A 24,140-nucleotide genomic window follows, 5' to 3' on the forward strand; every position below is an offset into this window, starting at 1 on the left:
CGGCCACGTCAATAAACAAAGACGTCTCGGCCATCAGGGGTTTCGGCCCTCCAAACATGAATTTCTGAGTCCGGGAACAACAGAGCCTGCTATCAGCCAGTGAGCTGCCACCGCGAGCCGCCACCACTCGCTCCAGTGAGTGAAGAACTAAGGACGTATGACAGCCAATCGCAGGACGCTAGCCCAGAAGGCTGAGATGCCTGTGCAAGGAGTGATTTCAGGGAGCCCAGACGCCTGCACCTGCCGTGCACAGGTGGTGCCAGCGGTAAAGAACCCCTGCCCAGCGCTGAAAGCTGCCTCTTACCACGTGTGAAACATGTGACCAGTTCAAGTTCGATGCATGAAGCAGGGCACTCAAAGCCAGTTCTCTGGGACAACCCAAGGGATGGGGTGGGGAGGGAGGTGGGAGGGGGCTTCACGACTGGGGACACGTGCACCCGTGGATGATTCATGTGGATGTATGGCAAAAACCAGCACAGTATTGTAAAGTAATTATCCTCCAGTTAAAAGAAAGAAAACTGCCGGCCAATGCAGGAGACATAAGAGACGTGGGTTTGATCCCTGGGGTAGGAAGGTCTTCTGGAGGAGTAAATGGCTACCCATTCCAGTAATCTTGCCTGGAGAATTCCATAGACAGAGGAGCCTGACAGGCTACAGTCCATGGGATCGAAAAGAGTCAGACACAACTGAAGCGACGAAGCACATACCTAGCAAAGTGCTAAATACCTTAGCTTGAGATATCTGGCTTTCCTTAACTACAATAATCCTTTGCTGTTCAGACTACCACCGCTAGTTATAAACTTCTTTCCGCCCCACCCGCCTCCTCAGGACAGTTCTCCCAGGATCACTTGAGATGCTGTCTCCCAGGCTTAAAGTCCTAAAAATTCCCCCCAAATAAAATGTAACTCTCAACTTCGGGGTTGTGGCTATTTTTGTTTAAGTTGACACCCGACCCTGTGCTCAATACCACGGGGACTGCAGGGACTGCGGGCCCCACTGGCTCCTTGGTGCCCCCGGGTGTTCCGGAGGGCTCTCCTCCTGGCCAACCCTCACTGCTCTTAAGGGATGATCCTGACATTTTTATTCAAGCGGTTTCTACTTGACCTGTAACCTTTCTGGGCCGGTGCATTTCCTAGTCAGGGACCCAGGAGGACGGGAAGAAGGCCCAGGGAAACAGGAGTGGCCGGTTTGTTAAGTTTTGCTTAAGTTGGGGGGAAAAAAAGTTGCTATATGGTCTGAATAAACCCTCTGGTAGTGAAAGGACAGATTGAATTAATTCAGCTCCCAAGAACAGGGCGACCTGGGTTCAATCCCTGGATGGGGAAGATCCGCTGGAGAAGTTCCCACTCCAGTATTCTTGGGCTCAACTGGTAAAGAATCTGCCTGCACTGCGGGAGACCTGGGTTTGATATCTGGGTTGGAAAGATCCCCTGGAGAAGGGAACTGCTCCCCACTCCAGTATTCTGGCCTGGAGAATTCCAAGGACTGTATAGTTCATGGGGTCGCGGAGAGTCGGCCACGCCTGAGCGGCTTTCGCTTTCACGACCAGGGACGTCTGCTCCTTCCAGCCGCAAGTGCCCCCGGGTGACTGGGAGCCCGGTGGGGGTATCCCGGAGCCCCGAGCATCCGCAGCAGTTTCTGCCAGAGAGAGAGACCCGACCCAGAAGAGAGTCAGCCGCCCCTCACCCCCGGCCCCCGGCCCCCGGCCCGGGAGACTCCGCGGGGGTCTCGGCGCAGACCCGAGCACGCGCACTGCCTCGCCGAGATTGCTCCCGGAGCTCGGCTCACGGCTCACCGCCGACTTGGGCGCCGCGCCGCAAAGGCTCAGCAGTCCCGCACGGACGAGGGCGCCAGCTGAGCTCAGACACTGGCACGTGAGTGCACGCCTGCGGCCTTCCCCGGGAAGTGAAGGGGCCACCCGGAGGCTCTCCCGGCCTCACTGAACTTTGTAGGCACAGAGAAAGGCGACAGAGGACAAGGTCCGTCCCTGTTGGCCGGTCTCTGGGACCCCTGCCCACAGGGTCTGCGGGACACAAGGGGGATCAGAGCTCTCCTCTTCTAAAATAGATCCCCGGGACTGGAGAGACTTCTAAATTATTAAACTTATAGAGAGCTCTCACCCTATTATTGTACCTTTTTTAATTGATATGCAAAAGCCCCCAAAGCTTCAAAACGCCCAAACAGCTTCATCTGAGGATGCTGAGAAGGGTAGTGACAGGTAAGGGCTGTAAAAGTGCCTACGGCAAACAGAGCCCCTGACACTGACCTCACCTCTGCTCCCTCCACGCTCCCGTACTGATGATGCCCGTTCCAGTCTGCCGTCTGAATGGCCTTCCATCCCGAAGAAACCATTCAGTGGTCACCTTTAGAAATGGGACCACCTGAGGCTGGAGGCGAGCCTCTTCGCATCAAGGTTGGAACTGAGGGCCGTAGGTAAAGAATTTCTTAAAACCAGGTAGGATCAAGCTGGTTTTAGAAAAGGCAGAGGAACCAAAGATAAACTGCCAACATCCGCTGGATCATCGAAAAAGGAAGAGAGTTCCAGAAAAACATCTATTTCTGCTTTATTGACTATGCCGAAGCCTTTGACTGTGTGGATCACAATAAACTGTGGAAAATTCTGAAAGAGATGGGAATACCAGACCACCTGACCTGCCTCTTGAGAAACCTATATGCGGGTCAGGAAGCAACAGTTAGAACTGGACATGGAACAACAGACTGGTTCCAAATAGGAAAAGGAGTACGTCAAGGCTGTATATTGTCACCCTGCTTATTTAACTTATATGCAGAGTACATCATGAGAAACACTGGGCTGGAAGAAGCACAAGCTGGAATCAAGATTACTGGGAAAAATATCAATAACCTCAGATATGCAGATGACACCACCCTTATGGCAGAAAGTGAAGACGAACTAAAAGCCTCTTGATGAAAGTGAAAGAGGAGAGTGAAAAAGTTGGCTTAAAGCTCAACATTCAGAAAACTAAGATCATGGCATCTGGTCCCATTACTTCGTGGAAAATAGATGGGGAAACAGTGTCAGACTTTATTTTTGGGGCTCCAAAATCACTACAGATGGTGATTGCAGCCATGAAATTAAAAGACGCTCACTCCTTGGAAGGAAAGTTATGACCAACCTAGATAGCATAGTAAAAAGCAGAGACATTACTTTCCCAACAAAGGGCCGTCTAGTCAAGGCTATGGTTTTTCCTGTGGTCATGTATGGATGTGAGAGGTGGACTGTGAAGAAAGCTGAGCGCCAAAGAATTGATGCTTTTGAACTGTGGTGTTGGAGAAGACTCTTGAGAGTCCCTTGGACTTCAAGGAGATCCAACCAGTCAATCCTAAAGGAGATCAGTCCTGGGTGTTCTTTGGAAGGAATGATGCTGAAGCTGAAACTGCAGTACTTTGGCCACCTCATGTGAAGAGTTGACTCATTGGAAAAGACCCTGATGCTGGGAGGGATTGGGGGCAGGAGGAGAAGGGGATGACAGAGGATGAGATGGCTGGATGGCATCACTGACTCGATGAACGTGAGTTTGGATAAACTCCAGGAGATGGTGATGGACAGGGTGGCCTGGCGTGCTGTGATTCATGGGGTCGCAAAGAGTCAGACACAACTGAGCGACTGAACTGAACTGAGGATCCTCTCAGGTTTTTTTTAAAGTAGATTACCAAGATCAAAAGCCACTGGTAGGACTGAACTAAACATAGCTGATATTCAGAGCCTGGGAGGATTTTTTTTTGCCTTCTCCACTAAGCTAGATGAGGGAAAGTGAAACATTCTAAGGCCCCTTGGACACCAAGATAAAAACAGTCCATCCTAAAGGAAATCAGCCCTCAATAATCATTGGAAAGACTGATGCCTAAGCTGAAGCTCCAATACTTTGACCAGCTGACATGAAGAGCCAGCTTATTGGGGAAAAAAATGATGCTGTGAGACTGCAGGCAGAAGGGGGTGGCAGAGGATTAGATGGTCGCATGGCATCACTGACTCAATGGACAGAAGTTTGAGCAAACTCAGGGAGACGGTGAAGGACAGGGAAGCCTGGCATGCTGCAGTCCACGGGGTTGCAAGGAGTCGGACACAACTGAGGGACTAAACAATAAAACGTTCCAGCAGGTGGATGGGTATGTCAGCAGGGCAAATGACACCAAAGTGCTGACATACCCGTCCACCTGCTGGAACGTTTTATTGTTTAGTCGCTCAGTTGTGTCCGACTCCTTGCCACCACCCCATTCTTTGATGAATTAAAAGAGCTGTCCTTATTTCACAAATCTAGTCTTTACAGGACTGGGATGAGGCTCCAGAAAAACTCAAAGCCCATCAATCTTTTTACCGCTCCTCAGACTTCCCTTACTTAGCTTGAGACTTAAATATATATTATATATTAATATTGTGGCCTTCAGGAAACAGAAGTTACTCCTAGAAGTTGCCTTGTTCCTCCTCTGCTTCTAAGATGTAAATGGCCCACCTGGTCTTCTCCAGAAACACTTATCTAGACCACCTTTTGAAATTGCAAATTTCAGGAAAGTAACTCTTCTCAAAAGAGAGAAACAAAAGTGGGATAGGTGACTTGAAACTTGACTTGTCAAGGAGAAGACAAGTCTTGTGTCTTTTCCATAAGTATCAGTGAAAAGAGTTTCGCCATCTAAACAGGTGACCTTTATTTGTTCTATGGGGCAGAAACCCAATTTGAATCCAACTTCTTTTCTTTTTTTAGCCACACCATGAGGCTTGCAGGATCTCAGCTCCCAGACCAGGGACTGAACCCAGGCCACAGCAGGGAGAGCCTGGAATCCTAACCACTAGGCCGCCAGGGAAACCAACCTCTTTTGCAACCGATGGGTTTTGCATTACTGTACCTGATTCACGGATGAAATTTGGGGATGGAAGTGACGCCGAAACTCAGTCTCTGTGAACCAGCAGTGAACTGAATCTTGGAGACGAGTTTTAGGTGAAGCAGGAAAGTTTTATTGCTTTGCCGAGCAGAGAGGGCCACTACCGGCTAATGCCCTGAAAGCTATGACGGGTTGGGGAGGGGGGTGCACGTCATGAGGCAACCTGTAGTCAAGGGGACACAGGAAGGTTGTGTGTCCATGAGCCCACAGGGCCCTGCTTGGTTTCAGAAGTACAGGATTTCTGTGGTATGAACCCACGTGTGTGTGTGCACTGCAGGCATGCGGTCCTGCCAAAATTAATTGGTAAAAGAGCTCTAATTGGCTAACACTCAAATGAACTTCAGGATCACATGATCCAGGATTTATTTCTGTTCTTGGCTGCCCTGGATCTTTGTTGCTGCATGTGGGTTTTCTCCAGTTGCGGTCACTGCGGTGCACAGGCTTCTCACCACACTGCTGGTGGTTTAGTCGCTCAGTCATGTCCAGCTCTTTGTGACCCTATGAACTGTTGCCCACCAGCCTCCTCTGTCCATGGGATTCTTCAGGCAAGAACACTGGAGTGGGTTGCCATTTCCTTTCCAAGGGATCTACCCGACCCAGGAATTGAACTTGAGTCTTCTGCCTTTCGGGCAGATTCTTTACCCACTGAGTTTCTCATCACACGAAGTTTATCCTGTTGTGAAGCGCAGGCTCTAGGGCGTGCATGGGCTCAGCAGTCGCAGCACACCGGCTTAGTTGCCCTGCGGCCTGTGGAATCTTCCCAAACCAGGGCTTAAACCCATGTTCCCCCCGTTAGCTGGCAGATTCTTAACCACTGGGATCACTAGGGAAGTCCCTGGGATTAATTTTTAATGAATGAAAACAAACTTGGTTTAATTACTGTATCTCTAGACTTATCGACATTAATATTTTCATTGTACTTATGTTTCAGTTCAGTTCAGTCCCTCAGTCGTGTCCGACTCTTTGCGACCCCATGAACTGCAGCATGCCAGGCTTCCCTGTCCATCACCAACTCCTGGAGTTCACCCAGATTCATGTCCATCGAGTTGATGATACCATCCAGCCATCTCATCCTCTGTTGTCCCCTTCTTCTCCTGCCCCCAATCCCTCCCAGCATTAGAGTCTTTTCCAATGAGTCAACTCTTTGCATGAGGTGGCCAAAGTACTGGAGTTTCAGCTTTAGCATCATTCCTTCCAAAGAACACCCAGGACCAATCTCCTTTAGAATGGACTGGTTGGATCTCCTTGTAGTCCAAGGGACTCTCAAGAGTCTTCTCCAACACCACAGTTCAAAATCATCAATTCTTTGGTGCTCAGCTTTCTTCACAGTCCAACTCTCACATCCATACATGACCACTGGAAAAACCATAGCCTTGACTAGACGGCCCTTTGTTGGCAAAGTGATGTCTCTGCTTTTTACTATGCTGTCTAGGTTGGTCATACCTTTCCTGCCAAGGAGTAAGTATCTTTAATTTCATGGCTGGAGTCACCATCTGTAGTGATTTTGGAGCCCCCAAAAATAAAGTCAGCCACTGTTTCCCCATCTAATTCCCATGAAATGATGGGACCAGATGCCATGATCTTAGTTTTCTGAATGTTGAGCTTTAAGCCAACTTTTTCACTCTCCTCTTTCACTTTCATCAAGAGGCTCTTTAGTTCTTCACTTTCTGCCATAAGGACTTAGGTAGGTTTACCAGAAGTCAAATTTTAAAATCTGATAATTCCTGTTACAAAATTTGTCAGCAACAAAGATAACTTGAGATGATAAAACTCAAATAGGGCAGGACCCATACAAACTTTTCTTCTGGTGCGCAGAGGCAGAGTCAAAGCTTGTAAGTAAATGTCAATGAAGTAAGAGCTTTTAGATGAACTCTTTAGGAGTAATCACCTTCCCTTGTGGCTCAGCTGGTAAAGAATCCGCCTGCAAGGCGGGAGACCTGGGTTCGATCCCTGGGTTGGGAAGATCCCCTGGAGAAAGGAAAGGCTACCCACTCTAGTATTCTGGCCTGGAGAATTCCATATAGTTCGTGAGGTTGCAAAGAGTCGGACACGACCCAGCGACTTTCACACACACACACACTTTACGAGTAATTATGTTTTAGGACTGCCTACTTGAAATGGTTTCTCCAGATTTTTGGTAACTTGAAACAGCGCAAATAAGTTAAGATGCTGGTGTGGACTGGAAAAAAAAAGTACAACTTGAAAGTTATGTTTTATTTGGTAGACAAAACTGAGGACTTAAGTCCAGGACACAGCATCTCAGCTAACCCTGAGACTGCTCTCAAGAGATAAGGGAGGAGCCAGGATACACAGGAAGTTTTGTAACAGAGGCTAGGTAGTTGGAACATCTGGTGACTCGGCAGCAGTCCGCCCGCAATGCAGGCGAGCCCGAGGTCAGCTGGCCCTGATGGGAAGGGCGTGATTGACCCCCTGACCTCTCCACAGCCCGGGCTCCCTGACCCTCTGCCCCCAGGGGTCTGGGTGAAGGGCAAGGCTGGAGCCTGTGGCCCAGAGGGGAGAGTTGGGGCGCTTGGGCCACAGGCCGTCTTTCCGGCGGGGCGGGGCAGACGGAAGGCAAGTCTGCGCGGTGAGGAGCTCTCTCCTACAGCAGCGCCCTCCCTCCCCGGGCCGTGGGCTGGAGCCCCAGATCCGCCCAGCCCGAGGTCCGGCCCGAGGCTGGCTGGAGCCTAAGGGCGCTAAGAACCGCCCCCCTCAGCACCCACCAAGCAGGGCCGACTCCCTTTCAGATGGGGCTCCCACCGCCTGGAAGGGCACTTCAGCTCGGGCCCCGGGGGTGCTCCCTGAGACTGGCCAGGAGCCCGCAGGCCGGCCGTGTGGCGCGCAGGACCCTCCGCAGCGCGCCCCCTCCCCCGAGGCCGCCAGGGCGAAGGCTCGGACAGGACAAGCTCCCCCCGTGTCCGCAGCAGCTGGGGCAGCGCCAGGCCCGCAGCGGGGGGCGCGCGCGGACGCGCTGGACGGGCGCGGGCTGGACCCTAGCCGCTCCGGCTTGCCGAAGACTCCCGACCAACACAGCCTGCGGGACCCGGGTCGCGGCCGCCGTCGGGCGCCCGTCCCGCGGGGAGGGGGCCGGTTCGCGCGGCCGCGCCCGCCGGCCACTCCACACCCTGGCCTAGCGGCGCCGACGCCAGGCCGCCGTGCCCACGCCCCCATGACGTCATCTTCCGCGACCCAGGGGGCCCGGCCGCAGGCGCCGCCATGTTACCTTACGGCCGCCGCCGAGAGGACCTCGCGCCGCCACGAAGCTACTCACTGAGGCCGGTGACGTCACCGCAGCGCGTTGGGGCGGGCGCCGCCATGTTTCCGTACGGACGCCGGCATGAGGACCTCGCGCCTCGCCGAGGCCCCGCCCTCCGGTGACGTCACCACGGCGCGCCGGGCGGGCGCCGCCATGTTGGGGGTCCTCGCCGCGGGCGCGTAGGTGTCCTCATAAGATGCCGGCTCGGCGGCGCTCGGCTTTTTCCCCCCCAAGATGGCGTCCATGCGGGAGAGCGACACGGGCCTGTGGCTGCACAACAAGCTGGGGGCCACGGACGAGCTGTGGGCGCCGCCCAGCATCGCGTCCCTGCTCACGGCCGCGGTCATCGACAACATCCGCCTCTGCTTCCACGGCCTCTCGTCGGCCGTGAAGCTCAAGTTGCTGCTCGGGACGCTGCACCTCCCGCGCCGCACGGTGGACGAGGTGAGGCGGGCGGCGGTGCGGACGCGAGACCCCGGCGCTCGCGGCCCCCTCGCGCGCAGCCGCCTCTCCCCTCCGCTCGCGCCCCTCGTACCCCCTGCCGCCCGGGCCGCGCCCCCTCCTCGGCCCTCCCCGCGCTGGAGGGGCTCGGCCGCCGGCCTCCGTCCCTCAGCTTCTGGGGTCTCCGCCCGGTTGGGTCACCTGGCCCTCCGGGGTCTTGCCACGCGCTCGCGTTTTTCGCTTCGTTCTCCTCAGTGGGTCTGTCCTTTTTTTTTTTTCTTTTTTTCTCCTCCTTAACGGTACATTATGTCACTTTTTGCGCAAAATACGGAGTTTTTCAAAACGGTGAGCACTGTCCTCGTTCACACGCCCTCCGGCTCCCGTCTCGGCGCCTCTCCGCTCCCGCAGTTCGCGGTGGTTTCCTGCCCCGGCGTGTACGGGACGTCTGCCGCGTCCGTCAGTTCAGTCGCTCAGGCGTGTCCGACTCTTCGCGACCCCATGGACTGCAGCACCCCAGGCCTCCCCGTGCACCACCAGTTTACTCAGACTCGTAGCTGATGCCATCCAGCCGTCTCGTCCTCTGTCGTCCCCTCTCCTCCTGCCCCCAATCCCTCCCAGCATCAGGGTCTTTCCCCGTGAGTCAGGTCTTCGCGTTAGGTGGCCACAGTATCGGAGCCTCAGCATCCACCGTGCACAGGAGCGCACGTTGGTCGGTTGACCGGGCCACACGGCAACCCGCCTGTCCCCCTCACGCTGCTTAAGGAGCAGAAGAAGGCTGCGTCCGGAGCCCCCCGCCCCTCCGCGCGCTGCCTTGGGAGGGGACCGCTTCCCCGCCCCGCTTTGCGACGTGTCGGTTGGCTGTGCCTTTTCCAGCCGTCCAGTTGGGTTTCCCCTGCTTTGAGCTGGACGTCACGGTGTGGAGTCGGGTGTTTTGAGTGAGGGGTGTGGGTGTGTCTGTCTGCTTCCGCGGTTTAGTTCTCACCGCCGGATCGCGTTCCGTCCCCTTAGTGCGCGTGTGCTGGAGCACCTTTTCCCGTGTGGGTTCAGTGTTCTTTTTTGTGAATTGTCTGTCCAAACGTTGTTTTCCCCATTGTGGTTTTTTCATTGTCTTGTAGGAGCTTTTAAAAGTGTGTTTGTGTGTTGGTGCAGCAGGTGGCTGGTAGGGTCTTCGTTCCGTTCCTCCTGCGGTGGAGGCTTGGAGTCCTAACCACACCCACAGGGAGTTCCCACTTTGTAGGAGTTTTTTTAAAACATAAATTTGGAATATTAATCTTTTTTCCCACTAATTTATGTTACAAATGTCTTCCAGTTGTGTCTTGACCTAGCTTTCTTCGCGGAGTCTTTGGATCCTAGAAGCTCTTAGCTGTAACTAGGCAGCTGTGCTTCTCTTAGGATATGCTTGTGGGGGGGCTCCCTGGTGTCTGGTTTTGCCTTTCACTTCTGCAAAGCATTTCTTTGGTGCAGAGCCCTCCAGGAACCTGGCCTAGGGTGGGTGGAAGTTTGCACCACCACCCCACCCTCCACCAACCTATTTATTAACCACACTTGTCCTGAGTTCACAGCCAAACTTTAAGAAAAAGCGATTTTGGGCTTAGGCCATTTTGCCATCTAAGCCTGGCCACAAAGTTTGCCCTTGAGCAGGTCTTAGTAATTAATGATCTTAAGGGAAGTGAGAGAAGGCAGGAGCAAAGGAAAAGCAGTCAAGGGACTGTTGTTCAGTCACGCAGTTGTGTCCGACTCTTTCCGACCCATGGACTGCAGCACGCCAGGCCTCCCTGTCCCTCACCATCTCCCAGAGCTTGCTCAAACTCATGACCATGGAGTCTGTGGTGCCATCCAACCATCATCCTCTGTCATCCCCTTCTCCCGCCTTCAGTCCTTCCCAACATCAGGGTCTTTTCCAGTGAGTCAGTTCTTCACATCAGGTGGCCAAAGTATTGGAGTTTCAGCTTCAGCATCAGTCCTTCCAATGAATATTCAGGACTGATCTCCTTTAGGATGGACTAATTTGATCTCCTTGCTGTCCAAGGGGCTCTCGAGAGTCTGGTCCAGCACCGCAGTTTAAAAGCATCCGTCCTTTGGTGCTCAGCTTTCTTTCTGCTCCAGCTCTCACATCCATGCATGACCACTGGGAAAACCATAACCTTGACTGTATGGACCTTTGTCAGCAAAGTGATGTCTCTGCAGTCAAGAAAACGTAGTTGCCATAAAACAAGAGTCCTAGTTCTTCCTCAAGGGATATTCATAACAATCTGATACCTGTCTTTGAGTTCTGCAAGAACTAAGGCCCCCACCCAGGTAGAGGATGCAGTGATAGTCTTGACCCCTGGGACTCAGTCAACTAAGCCCTTTCATGAATATGCAGGTAACCTCGCTTAGGGTAGTTTTCTCCTCACTTGCTGCAAGTAATGAATCCCTCCTCTCCCACCTTTTAGCTTGGTTGTGTCTCTTGGCTCAGTGCCAACCAGGAAGTGACCCGGTTTTGTTAGCAGTTATGGGAAGGGTGAACGTGAACGAATGAAGGTTTTTATTGTCTGTTGACATGTTGGTTGCCACATTTACAAAGTAGCATTAACTTTGTAATTAACTGGCTTCCCTGAGGTAAGCCCGGCTTGGTCATTGTATGTGTAGGGCTGTGCCGTCCTCATGGCTTCCCAGGCAGTGCGGTGGTGGTGAACCCGCCTCCAGTACAGGACACACTAGAGGTGTGGGTTTGATGCCTGGGTCGGGAAGACCCCCTGGAGAAGGAAACGGCAACCCACTCCAGTGTTTTTGCCGGAGAACCCCGTGGGCAGAGGAGCCTGGCGGCTGCAGCGCACGGGGCTGCAGAGAGTCGGACGTGACTGAGCGCAGCGCAGCGCAGCGCTTGTGGCCCTGACGCTTTGTGTAGGAATTTTGTGTCAGTGTTCATGGGTGAGATTAACCTCCAGTTTTACTCGCCTGGGCGGTCTTCGTTAGATACTGGTATTGAATTTCTTTATAAATGCGGTGGTGATACGGCTTCTGTTTTCCTCTCTTTTAGAAATTTTGTTTAATAGTGGAATTATTTCTTCCTAAATGTTTGGTAGAACTTAAGTAATAAGCCAGCTGGGGGGCTGGATTTTCCCTGTGGGAAGATATTTGAGTATTGACGTTTGGTTTGATGTTCTTCTTAACTTTTCTGGATGCTGTATGTTTTCTAGTGGTTTGGCAGTTTGTGTTAAAACTGCGGCCTTGTTAGCATACAGTGGACGACAGCCCTTTTCATCTTGGAATGTTAGAAGCATGCGCACTGCGGTTTCCTCCCCCGGGTTCCCCCGGGGTTCATCGCAGCAGATGTTTGTCAGCCTCAGGAGACTTTGCCAAGTACCACCTTTTGACTTTGTTCATTGTTCTGTTATCTGTTCATTTTCTGTTCGCTAATCTTGGTTATTTCTTTTTTTTTAAGGTTTGTTTACTGATGCATTTTATTTTTTGGCTGTGGTGGGTCTTGTTGCTGCGCTCGGGCTTTTTCTGGCTGCGTGGAGAGGCGGCTCCTCTCCAGTGTGGCGGAGAGGAGTGTGGCCCACAGGTTCAGTCATCCCTCGGCGTGAGGGCTCTTCCCGGACCAGGGATCAAGCTGGTGCCGCTGCGTTGCAAGGTGGGCTCTTAACCACTCGACCCCAGAGGAGCCCATGTTCACTAATTCTTGTCCTTTGATTACTTCCTTCCTTTACTTGGTATTTATGTTGTTCCTTTTCTCATCTCTTAGTGTAGACACTGACCTCATTTCTCAGCCACCTTCCTTTTCTAAAATGCCCGTGTTAGGGCGGGTTTTCCTCTCTTACGTCTTTGGCTGTGCCCACAACTGTTGATGGTGTCATCATCACCAAGGCACACTATCTTGTAACTTCTACGATGATTTCCTCACTGATCTCTTTGTAATTTAAAATGTTTTTTAATTTTTGTACATTAGAGGGAGAGAGGTTTTACTTGTTTTTACTAGTAATTTCTAGCTGGGATGAGTGCTTGTCAGAGAATATAGTCTGTGTTATTTCAGTCATTTGAAATGTAAGATTTGCTTAATGGCAAAATATATGGTCAGTTTTCATAAGCATGGCGAGTGAGTTTGAGAAGCATTTTTTTCATCTAGTTTTGCGACCCATTGCCCAGTATGTATTCAGTAGGTCAGATTTGTTTACTCGTCCGTATCAGTGGGTGTGCTTCCCTCTGTTGTCTCCTATGATTACACGCCTGCCTGGTTTTACCGGCCTCTGCTTTCTGCGCTGTGACGCGCTGAGCGCCGTGCCTGTTGCCTTGCGAGTGGGCCGCAGGTCCCTGGGTGAAGGCCTCTGTGGCCGGCAATGTTGTGTCTGTGTTTTGGTCCAGCATTGACAGAAGTATACCAGCTTTCTTCGGTTGATTCCTCTGTAGTTTATTCTTGGATTTTGCCTGTCATTACAAGAAATTGTAATGAAAAATTTACTTAGCTAGACTGAAAGAACTAGGCCTTTCTGGATAATTTACTTTTCTGAAAGGCATTTTTATTTATATATTTAGTGTTAAACTTTTTATTCCAAAACATCCTAATTTACTTAGCTGTCTTAGTTACTTTTCTTCAGTTATGTGAGGGTCTGATACCTTCGGGGATAGCTTTCTGCTATTTTTTTATGTGGGACCATAGATGAAGGGACACCAGAAGGGACACCAGATAGCTGGGCTGTGTGTGCTCCACCCTGATGGCAGAAAGGGAAGAGACACTGAAGAGCGTCTTGATGAACGTGGAAGAGGAAACTGAAAAGGCTGGCTTAAAACTCGGCATTCAAAAAGCCAAGATCATGGCATCTGACCCCATCTCTTCCTGACAGATAGATGGGGAGACACTGGAAACAGCGATAGATTGTACTTTCCTGGGCTCCAACATCACTGTGGACTATGATTACAGTCATGAAATTAAAAGACACTTGCTCCTTGGAAGGAAAGCAATGACAAACCTAGACAGCGTATTAAAAAGAAAAGACGTCACTTTGCTAACAAAGGTCCCTCTAGTCAAGGCTATGGCTTTTCCAGTGGTCATGTATGGATGTGAGAGTTGGACTATAAAGAAAGCTGAGCGCAGAAGAATTGATGCTTTTGAACTGTGGTGTTGGAGGAGACTCTTGAGAGTCCCTTGGACTGCAAGGAGATCCAACCAGTCCATCCTAAAGGAGATCAGTCCTGGGTGTTCACTGGAAAGATTGATGCTGAAGCTCCAACACTTTGGCCACCTGGTGTGAAGAGCCGATTCACTGGAAAAGACTGATGCTAGGAAAGACTGAAAGAGAAGGAAGAAGCGGGCGGCAGAGATGAGATGGTTCAGTAGCATCACCGCCTCAGTGGACATGGGTTTGAGCAAACTCTGGGACATGGTGAGGGACAGGGAGGCCTGGTGTGCTGCAGTCCTTGAGTTTGCCAAGAGTCAGACATGACTGAGGCCCTGAACAGCAGCACGTGTCCCACGCTGGGTCAGGGTTCTCCAGAGAAACGGCCGACAGGACGCCCGTGTGCGCCGTGTGTGCGCTCTGCACACATGCTCAGCTGTGTCCGACTCCCTGCGGCCCCACCGACTACAGCCCGCCAGGCTCCTCTGTCCGTGGGATTCTCCAGCAAGAATCCTGGAGTGGGTTGCCATGCCCCACTCCAGGGGATCTTCCCAACCCAGAGATTGAACCCTGAGTTTCCTGCATCTCTTGCATTGCAGACAGATTCTTTACCATGGATCCATCAGGGAAGCCTTATGTGTACCTATATATGCCATGTAGAGGGGGAGAGAGAAAGAGGTCCTGGCTTTATTAAAAGGAGTTGGCTTATGACAGCCTCCTGAAAAGGCCCAGGATCTGCAGCCAGCAAGTTTGAGAACAGTCTGAAAAACCAGCAGGCCAGAGAAGGGCCAATATCTCAGTAAAGTCCCAGGGTTGGGAAAGATCAGTCTCAGCTTAGTACTCAGGCTGGAGGAGTTCGATCTACTAGCCTGTCTGCTCTGTTCAGGTCTTCAGTTGATTGAATGAGGGGCAGCCACGCTAGGGAGGGCGGTCCCCCTCACTCCCTGCAATTCCTGGGTTGATCTGATACAGGCACACCCTCAGACACATCCAGAACAGCTTTGGACCCCTTGGCCCAGGCATGTGAGCGTAAACATTATACGCGGCATCTGCTCCAGCTTGTGTTTCTTAATGAAATCTTCAAACCAGTCCACGTGTTTTGTGATGTATCTGTTTCTCTTTAAAGCTAAGTAAACCAAATAGGAAAAGGAGTATGTCAAGGCTGTATCTTGTCACCCTGCTTATTTAACTTATATGCAGAGTACATCATGAGAAACACTGGGCTGGAAGAAGCACAAGCTGGAATCAAAATTGCTGGGAGAAATATCAGTAACCTCAGATATGCAGATGACACCACCCTTATGGCAGAAAGTGAAGAAGAACTAAAAAGCCTCTTGATGAAAGTGAAAGAGGAGAGAGAAAAAGTTGGCTTAAAGCTCAACATTCAGAAAACTAAGATCATGGCTTCTGGTCCCATCACTTCGTGGGAAATAGATGGTGAAACAGTGGGAACAGTGTCAGACTTTATTTTTGGGGCTCCAAAATCACTGCAGATGGTGACTGCAGCCATGAAATTAAAAGACGCTTACTCCTTGGAAGGAAAGTTATGACAAACCTAGATAGCATATTGAAAAGCAGACATTACTTTGCCAACAAAGGTTCGTCTAGTCAAGGCTATGGTTTTTCCAGTGGTCATGTATGGATGTGAGAGTTGGACTGTGAAGAAGGCTGAGCGCCGAAGAATTGATGCTCTGGCGAGGGCCTTGGGCCTGTGCTCCTGGGGCCGCAGCGGCCCCTGCCCCGCCCTCCCCCATGGGGAACTGTCTGCTTCTGCATTTATTTTACACTTCTTTTATTTGAATGAGGCCGAGTATCCTTTGCAATTTTAAATCATTTTTCTAATGGTAAAGTTTTAAAAATTGGCACGTAGAATCAGTCTCCTTGTTTGTTCTTTATGTATAGTAGAGACGTCTATACGATATAACAAGTGTGTGTGTGTTTAATTGCCTGTGATAGGAATTACAAATTTTTTTTTCCACTCAGTGTGACATTTCTCTTGATTTCATTTATGGGATTGGATTTTTTTGTGTAATGTTTCATAGAAAAAATACTTAAGTGGTAAACTTCAAGCTCTTGTCTTTTATGGCTCCTCAGTTTAGAATTGTAACTCCAGAGGACTTGCTCTCACCAGTCACACAAAAGAGAGACTTCTATGGTCCTTCCAGGGCCTTTATGTCTCATTTCTCAAATTGAAATGCGATTCGTTTGAAGTTTATCTGGGAATACAGTGAGAGGTGAAGGCCGTGTCTAACCCACGTGGCATTTATAACTGTGGCATCTGGCAGGACTGATCTTTCTTGTGTTAGCTTCTTTTACAACTTCTTACTTGTATTGCTTTTCTCACAGGAAGTTAGAATCAGACTGTAGTTTTGTGAAGGAAATATTCCTGCAGCTTGAGTGGGGTCCCCCGGACTTAGAGGTTACTGAAGGACAGCGCCCATCCATACGGTACTGGGGGCACCACGCACTTCGTCTCTGTCGTACATTCCGGCTCTGGGGGCTCCTGGCCATTGGAGGGCGTCCTTAGACATTGCGTGATGCCTTAAGTCTGTTTCTTGGTATGGTCTTCTTGTTGCTTTTGTTACCTCCTGTTGTCTTGCCGTGTCTAAACTCATTTCTCTGCTTTATCTCCTCATTTTGTAGAGTTTAAAAGTTCTTGGCACTGTGAGTGGTCAGAGACGCCGTGTGCTCGGTGGGGGTGTACCCCGTGGACACTGGTGTTTTCCGCCCTTTGCTCTTCCCGTGTGACTCTGGCTGCCCCTCTCCTGGTTCCTCCCTGACTGTGACTCCACTGGACTGAAGCAGGCGCTTGCGAGTGTGGCTCTTCCAGGAGCTCCGTGTCGGGGGGCCGGGCCGAGGACCGTCCTTGCCCCTGCCGGCTTCCTCTCCACAGAGCCCAGCTCTGTCGCCCAGAACTGACACCTGGGCACATGACGCCCAGCTAGGTCGGGGACACGCCGCCTCCAGGCGGGATCCCAGGTGTGCTGCCAGCTTTGGGGACGGCTGCGGCCCCCTGTTCTTTGCTCATAGTTTTTCAGACTGAGATACTCAGGTTAGATTCACTCTTGAAACGCATAGACCAGTGCTCTGGGTGCCTCACCGCGCTCTCTGAGGCCAGAACATTTGTGTAGCCCGGAGGAGGCGACCCCAAGCCCCGCAGTCTGCCCTGCCACCTGCAGCCCTGGGACCGCCGTCCGCCTCCCGCGCCTACGGGGTAACCTGTCCTGGTGTGTGACCTGCGCAGAACCGCGCGGCGTGTGCGCTCAAGTCTGGCTGCTTTCACAGAGCTTTCGTGGTTCGCCCATGTTACCGTGTGTGTCCTTCAGCTGCCAGACCAGAGTTCCCTTGTGCGGATGAAGCTTTCATCAGATGATGGCCTTGGAGTCGCTGCTGCTCTGGGGGTGTTATGAATACAGCTGTCTGCCTGCAAATTTGGGAGGACGGGTGTCTCCAGTCTCTGGGTCTGTGCCCCAGCATGGAGCTGCTGGCCCTCATGCTCCGCGGGGGCTGTCTTTTTCTTTAATTTTGGTTGTGCCTTGCGGCCTGTGGGATCTCGGTTCCCTGGGCAGCGGCTGAACCCGGCCCTCCACAGTGAGAGCGTGGCCTCCTCGCGGAAGGCCTCCAAGGGGCCCTGTGTCGGTCTTCTTGAGGAGCGGCCACGTGGTTCTCCAAACGCTGCGCCATGTGCCTGGCCCACTGCCCCAGCCCCTTCTTGTGATCCTGGGCCCGGGCGCGGGGCGGCCGCCCTGCCATCTGCCTGCCTGGGTTTCACGGTTCTGACGGTGCCCAGGGCCCAGCCTGCCTGTGGAGCCCCTGGTGAGCCAGGGGTGTGAGTCGGGGTGTTCTTGTTCTGCATTTTATATAGATTTAGTTTGTCACAGACACGTTCTTACCGTCTAACTCATTCTAGTAAGTGACAGATAAAAGTGTTTTTCGTTTCATAGCTTTTGTTTTTAACGGAGGAAAGAGTGAAGCTCAGCTAAATCAAAGGGGGAGGGTAGCAGACGCTGTAACAGCCCCACCACCAGCGTTAAATGAAAAAAGGACGCTTACCATTTAGTCACACGGCGAGAGAACACGTTTCCGGGTATTTCAGGGTGCAGCCCTTGAGAGCTGGGTCAGCTGGCCTTCGACCCTGCCCGCGGCCAGCAGGAGGGACCGGTGTCGGGCACCAAGGCTGGGCCTCGTGCCCTGAGCCCCGGACGCCGGCAGGCAGCCAGGCGTGCTGGACGGGGGCTGGGCCCAGGTGGGAGGGCCCCCTGTTCCCGAGGGCCGTGCTGGGGGGTTCGGTCTGCGGGGTGGGGCCAGGGGGCCGGGTGAGTCCGGCTCTGTCTGGGCCCCAAGCTGCAGGGAGTGGGGACACTCAGCCGCTGGCGGCCTGGGGAGGTGGCTGGGGCCTCAGCAGACGCGGCCACAGCCCAGGCCCAGGCCCCTGTCACCGGGGCCTCGGGAGGGCAGCCTCCCCAGGTGCTGCTCCATCCCAGGAGCCCAGTTGTGGCCTCGGCCCGGGCCTCCTGGCAGCCCTTGCCTGCTCCCTGCCCGCCAGGACCGCGCTCCACCACCTACCCTGGCCAGCTCCCTCAACTGCTGCCCAGTCTGCCGGCTCCTGTTCCGTCTGCCGCGCGCTGGGAGGCCCCCTTGAGGCTGGCCCCTCAGCGCCCCCAGGAGCCCTGCAGGTCTGACGCGGGCCCACGTGTGAGAAGGTGTGAGAAGGCGAGGCGCTCAGAGGCCCAGCTCGGCGCCTGCCCTCAGACCCGCGCGGGCAGCACGGGGTGGGCCCAGACGCGCCTGTGCTGTCTCGCAGATGAAGGGCGCACTCACGGAGATCATCCAGCTCGCCAGCCTGGACTCGGACCCCTGGGTGCTCATGGTGGCTGACATCCTGAAGTCCTTTCCTGACTCCGGGGCCCTTAACCTGGACCTGGAAGAGCAGAACCCCAACGTCCAAGACATCTTAGGGGAGCTCAGAGAGAAGGGTAGGGCGGGCGTGTGGTCTGCGGGGGAGGGGGGCCTGCCCTGACAGCGCTCCTGAGGTGATTGTCGGTCCCCCCCTCCCCGGCTCGGGCGCCGTGTGACCTGTCCTCACCCCGCACAGCCCTCCCCTCAGCTCCGGGCAGGCTGTACCCCGGAGCCTGGGTGCTCCCTGGCACCGGCTGGCCGCTTCTGAGTGTGTGCTGAGAACACCTGCGACGCATCTGTTTAGAACACGAACTCCAAACCACTTAGGCACTGTTTGCAAACGGACAGGAGAACACACGGAGGCGGGAGGCCTGTTCCTCCCCGAACCCCTCTAGTTTGGAGGACTAGCACCGCAGCCCTGGAAAGGCGGGCCCGTGCCCCGGGGCTGCTGCAGGGTCGGCGGCCTGGGCGTCCGGGGTGGATGCCCGCCCCTGCTTCCAGCCCTGAGGTGGCCGCTCCCGCTCTGAGCCTTGCGCTTGCTCAGTGGCCACCCCAGAGCACCGGAGCCCACACCCGGGTGTCTGTGTCCTGGGGCCCAGCTCGTCCAGGCTCCCGGCAGCTCCAGGCCCTCCCGGGTGCGCTCTCTGGTGGGAGGGGCCCGCTCTGTCTGCAGCCCTGGGGAGATTCGGAGTGCTCCCCGGGGCCGGGAGCGTGGGGCCGTCTGCTTTCTGCTTTCCCCGGGCCTTGCTCTTGAGCTCTCGCCCCCAGCTTACACGCGGGCCAGGACACGGCCTGGGTGCTGCTCCCGGGACCAGGGGCCAGCGGGGCCCAGGGGTGTCCCCCAACAGGGTGGGCGTGGGAGACCCGGGACGGCCGCGGGCGCCCTCTGCTTGCTTTGGGCGTGAGGACACCAGCTGTGCTGGGCCAGGGGCTCTGGCCTTCAAGCCGCTCCCAGGGGATTCTGGGGCCTTTGGGCCCAGGTCAGTGGCCCTGACTGCTGGGTGAGGGCAGGCGTGCGGTCAGCGGGTACTTGTTCTCTGTTTTGAGTTCAAAGCAGAAGCTCCACGAACATAAATAGGAAACTGCGCCTCTACACTGGCTGTGGAAATGGGGCCTGCGTGCGGAGGTGCGCCTCCTGACACGCCGGCTCTCCGAGCAGTGAACGAGTGCGAGGCGTCCGCCATGCTCCCGCTGGAGTGCCAGTACCTGAACAAAAACGCCCTGACGACACTCGCGGGCCCCCTCACCCCCCCGGTGAAGCACTTTCAGCTGAAACGGAAGCCAAAGAGCGCCACGCTGAGGGCCGAGCTGCTGCAGAAGTGTGAGTGCCGGGCCTCTGTCCGCCGGGGCTGGGGGCGCCTGGGACGCTGGGGCTGGGGGTGCCAGGGCCTCTGTCCGCCTGAGGCTGGGGCCGCCCTGCGCAGCCAGGCCTGGGAGGTCCTGCAGGCTTCGGGAGACTGGCTTGCTGGCACACGATGCCTTTTGTCCCACGTTAGTAGTTTTTGTTCTGAGGTTCCTTCAGGTTTTACGGTTCCTAATTATCTTTTAAAGACAGTGTTCTACATAGCTTTTTCTATTAGAAATTCATTGATTCTGGGCTAAACTGCATGTTCTAAAAATCTCCTGTAGAAACTTGCTAGTTTTCAGGTGAAAGTATTTATAATCTTTGTTCCAAAAATGATGTCTGAACCAGCTGAATCACACAGGTGATGAGACAGTTACTCCCTTGACTGTTCTGGAGTTGCAAATGGCCTGAATTTGACTATAAAGATGTTTGGTCGTTTTCTTAAACGTTTCCCTAAGTAGCAGCTATAAAATGTACGTAGAAGGTGCTTGTTGGAAAAGAGGCTAGGATATTGATTGTTTTGACTGATAGCAGATTTTAAGTGGTTCTGGTATTGGTGTCGATAAGTGTGTAAGTGGCCTGTTTGCAAAGAATCAGATAAAGCGCCGCCACCGTGGCTCCCCTGGACAGCATCCGGGGTCCGCAGTGGTCTGCAGCCTCGTGGAGCTGGGGCCTCGACCCTGCTCCCCAACCAGGGAGGAGCCCCCGCTGTCTGCTCCCCTGTGAGCCCACGGTCAGAGGCGCCGCCCTGGGAGCGCTGACACAGCCCTTGTCTTCCAGCCACCGAGACAGCCCAGCAGCTCAAGAGGAGCGCGGGCGTGCCCTTCCACGCCAAAGGCCGGGGGCTGCTCCGCAAGATGGACACCACGAGTAAGGCCGCCACCCGGGGCGGGGGGTCTGGGAAGGCACGGCCGTCTGCAGCCGACAGGGTCCTGCCGTGTGGACTGGGGGGCTCTTCCGCCCTGCCAAGGAGGGACCTGGCTGGCCCGGGACGGCCCGGCTTCTCCGTGCGAAGTTCCAATGGCCCCCCGGCCTCCCTCGGGGCTGGAGCTCCCCTTGCGCTGTCTGCCTGGCCCGGCCGGGGGCTAGTCCATAGGCGGGGGTCGGAGAGGGCAGTAACCTGCTGCAGGGGGCCCGCCCCGCGGCCCCGTCCTCCTCTCCAGCCCGGGCGGGCCTGACCTCCACAGGGGCTTGGGGGCTCCCCGCTGCGCCTGCTGAGGACCCGCGAGCCGCGGTGTGGGTGCTGGGCCGGACCCAGTGGCGGGAAGGCACCGTCCCTCCTGCGTCAGGGACCCCGCGGGGGGTGGGGGCGGTGCTGGTGCAGCTGGGACGGCCCCGCCCTGGGGTCTGCACGCCCCCTGCCCTCACGGATACCCTAGGACCCTGGGGGCATGGAGGAGGGTTCGGGGACTCGTCAGGCAGCACCTGAAGCTCCTGACAGCCGCCCTCCTCCCCCCGCCCCAGCTCCACTCAAAGGCATCCCGAAGCAGGCGCCCTTCAGGAGCCCCACAGCCCCCAGCGTCTTCAGCCCCGCTGGGAACCGCACGCCCATTCCGCCGTCCAGGACGCCCCTGCGGAAGGAGAGGGGTGTGAAGGTGGGCACAGGCCCTGCGCGGCTCCGGGCTGGCCTGGTGCGCCTTCGCCAAGGCTGAGGGGCTTCTGTCTGTCTGCAGCTCCTGGACATCTCCGAGCTGGATGTGGTTGGCGCCGGCCGGGAGGCCAAGAGGCGCAGGAGGGCCCTGGGTGCGTACTCGGCCGCCTGTGCCCACGGGCGGCCTCATCTCCCGGGACCGGCCCGGTTGCCCCTCGAGGCAGCCGTGTCTTTGGGGGTCCGTCGCCCAGGCTGGGGGTGCTGAGGCCGTGCTCTGCCCGCAGACACAGAGGCGGTGGAGAAGCCCGCCAAGGAGGAGACGGTCGTGGAGAATGCCACCCCCGACTACGCAGCCGGCCTGGTGTCCACGCAGGTAGGGCTGCGGGCCCTGGGTGGCGGAGTGGGTCCCCTGTCTTAGCGTTAGCCGCTGGGGCGTGTCCATGGGGACACACGCAGGAGAATGGGGGCCTAGGGGGCCCTGGTGTGGACATGGACCCAGAGCGGGGGGCTCCTCGGCGTCCCCTCAGTCTCGCGGCAAGGCCAGTTAGCCTCACAGGAGGGCGTCCCTGCGCCGAGGCCCCCCTGCTGTGGGGGCCGCACAGGCGGGCACCCGGTGTCACCTTGTCCATCGGTCTCCTCCGGGGAGCGTTGCAGAGCTGTGTGTTCTCACGGTCTTGAAAGGACTGGGTTTTCCTTTTATCACATGCTTGTGGTAAGAAAAGCATCGTTGGATTCTTTCCTCAAAGATGGCTCGGTTGGGGGCGGGGGGGCGGGGGGGGGTGTTCCTGACCAGACGGGACGGCCCGGCCAGGCCCCCAGCCCACGGGGAGGCTCCAGGCTGGGGGTCAGGCCCTGAGGGGTCAGGGCCCAGGGCTCCTCTGGGAGGAACGTGGCCTCTGTCTTCCAGAAACTCGGGTCTCTGAATAGTGAGCCCGCGCTGCCCTCCACGAGCTACCTGCCAGCGACGCCCAGCGTGGTCCCGGCCTCGTCCTACGTCCCCAGCTCTGAGACGCCGCCAGGTGAGCGGCCCGCCGCCCTTCCCCGGGACCTGCGGCTCGCTTTGGGGGCAGGGGGCTGGGCCGTGGACCAGAGCGCGTCCACTTCTCGTTCGGGGGCTGGACGCAGAGTGGGGGATCTCGGGCTTCAGCAGGCTCCGCTCTGCTCGCAGCCCCATCTTCGCGGGACGCCAGCCTGCAGGCCAGCCGCCCCCCCGAGGAGCCCGGCGCGCCGAGTCCGGCGCTCCCGGCGCAGTTTAAGCAGCGCGCGCCCCTGTACAACAGCGGGCCCAGCCCCGCGGCGCCCCCACCCGCCGCGCCCCCCTCGCCCCTGACGCCCACCACGCCCCCAGCCGCCGCCCCTGCGGCCCAGACGCCTCCGGTGGCCATGGTGGCGCCCCAGGCCCAGCAGCCCCCCGCTCAGCAGCAGCCCAAGAAGAACCTGTCGCTCACGGTAGGTTGGGGGGCTGGGGTGCTGACGGCGCCCGGGGAGGGGGGACCCAGTGCCCACACCAGCCTCCACGCAGAGGGAGCAGATGTTCGCGGCGCAGGAGATGTTCAAGACGGCCAACAAGGTCACTCGGCCAGAGAAGGCGCTCATCCTGGGCTTCATGGCGGGCTCCCGAGGTGGGTCCGGGGCGGGGCCAGGCCCTGCGGGGGGGGGGGGGGCCGGGGGGGCGGGGGGCGGGGCCAGGCCCTGCGGGGGTTGGGGGGCGGGCCCGGCGGGCGGGGGCGGGGCCCGGGTCCTGTGAGGGTGGGGGCGGGGCCGGCCCTGTGGCCCCGGGTCCCCGCCCAGCGGCCCCCGCCCGCCCCCGCAGAGAACCCGTGCCAGGAGCAGGGCGACGTGATCCAGATCAAGCTGAGCGAGCACACGGAGGACCTGCCCAAGTCGGACGGCCAGGGCAGCACCACCATGCTGGTGGACACGGTCTTCGAGATGAACTACGCCACCGGCCAGTGGACGCGCTTCAAGAAGTACAAGCCCATGGCCAACGTGTCCTAGGGCCGCCGGGCGCGTCCCCGCCCACTTACGCTTTAGATCCGGTTTCTCTGGGGCGTCCTGGACTTGTTTTCTAAATTTTAATATGGGTCCTTTTTGTGTGATTTAAGACACTTTTGGATTCAGTATTACATTTTTGAATGTTAAACTTAGCCAAAAAAAAGTTGTAACTTCGTAATCTTGGCCACAGCTCCTCCTGTTAGACTTGGAGCTTTTCTTAGTTTTTCTCGAGTCCCGCTGACCTGCAGGGCTTTCCTGCTCGGGCGGCGCGGCCCCCGCGCGGCTGAGGGTCAAAGGTGCCGCCCGTGGTGGTTGAGCGTGGGGCGGCGGGGCCCGGCCCGGGACCCAGGGTGGGCCGTGCTCACGCCCGCAGGCTTTGTACTCGCCTTTTGTACAGCTGTGAGCGTGTAAGACCAGTCCTTGGGTACCTGTTTTCATTGTAAAGACCACCTAATTAAAGTTTAGCTTTTCTAAGGAACCACCACCGGAGCTGTTTCCAGCCAGCTCGACCTCTCTGCTTGGGGGGGCGGGGCGGGGCGCACACCAGAGGCTCTGAGTCAGGAGACCCAGGGGCCTTGGCGCTGAGGCGCGCGAAGCCTCCTCTTCTGACTCTGC

General features: G+C 55.8%; 2 protein-coding genes across 3 annotated transcripts in view; one reads left to right on the forward strand and one right to left on the reverse strand.

Annotated features, from left to right (window-relative positions):
- The window catches only part of C6H4orf48 (chromosome 6 C4orf48 homolog), a 21,575-nt gene extending 12,088 nt beyond the window's left edge, over positions 1-9,487 (reverse strand). Inside the window, exon 1 of the mRNA XM_027545381.1 lies at positions 8,798-9,487. The gene's annotated coding sequence lies outside the window, so the exon portion shown is untranslated. The remainder of the gene's footprint in view (positions 1-8,797) is intronic.
- On the forward strand, positions 8,287-24,006 carry NELFA (negative elongation factor complex member A). Of its 2 annotated transcripts, XM_027545363.1 has the most exons (12): positions 11,458-11,941; positions 12,024-12,215; positions 18,500-18,671; positions 19,754-19,915; positions 20,720-20,809; positions 21,404-21,534; positions 21,613-21,682; positions 21,815-21,903; positions 22,438-22,549; positions 22,699-22,979; positions 23,053-23,152; positions 23,344-24,006. In XM_027545363.1, exons 1-12 carry the CDS (start codon positions 11,768-11,770, stop codon positions 23,526-23,528), a joined length of 1,758 nt encoding a protein of 585 aa, XP_027401164.1. In that variant the 5' UTR covers positions 11,458-11,767; the 3' UTR covers positions 23,529-24,006. The 2 variants fall into 2 exon arrangements, with proteins under 2 accessions (XP_027401165.1, XP_027401164.1); XM_027545364.1 differs by lacking the exons at positions 11,458-11,941; positions 12,024-12,215 and adding an exon at positions 8,287-8,599.
- The last annotated feature ends 134 nt before the right edge of the window (positions 24,007-24,140 follow it).

Source organism: Bos indicus x Bos taurus, chromosome 6 (assembly GCF_003369695.1).
Source record: "Bos indicus x Bos taurus breed Angus x Brahman F1 hybrid chromosome 6, Bos_hybrid_MaternalHap_v2.0, whole genome shotgun sequence".
Taxonomy (NCBI): Eukaryota; Metazoa; Chordata; class Mammalia; order Artiodactyla; family Bovidae; genus Bos; species Bos indicus x Bos taurus.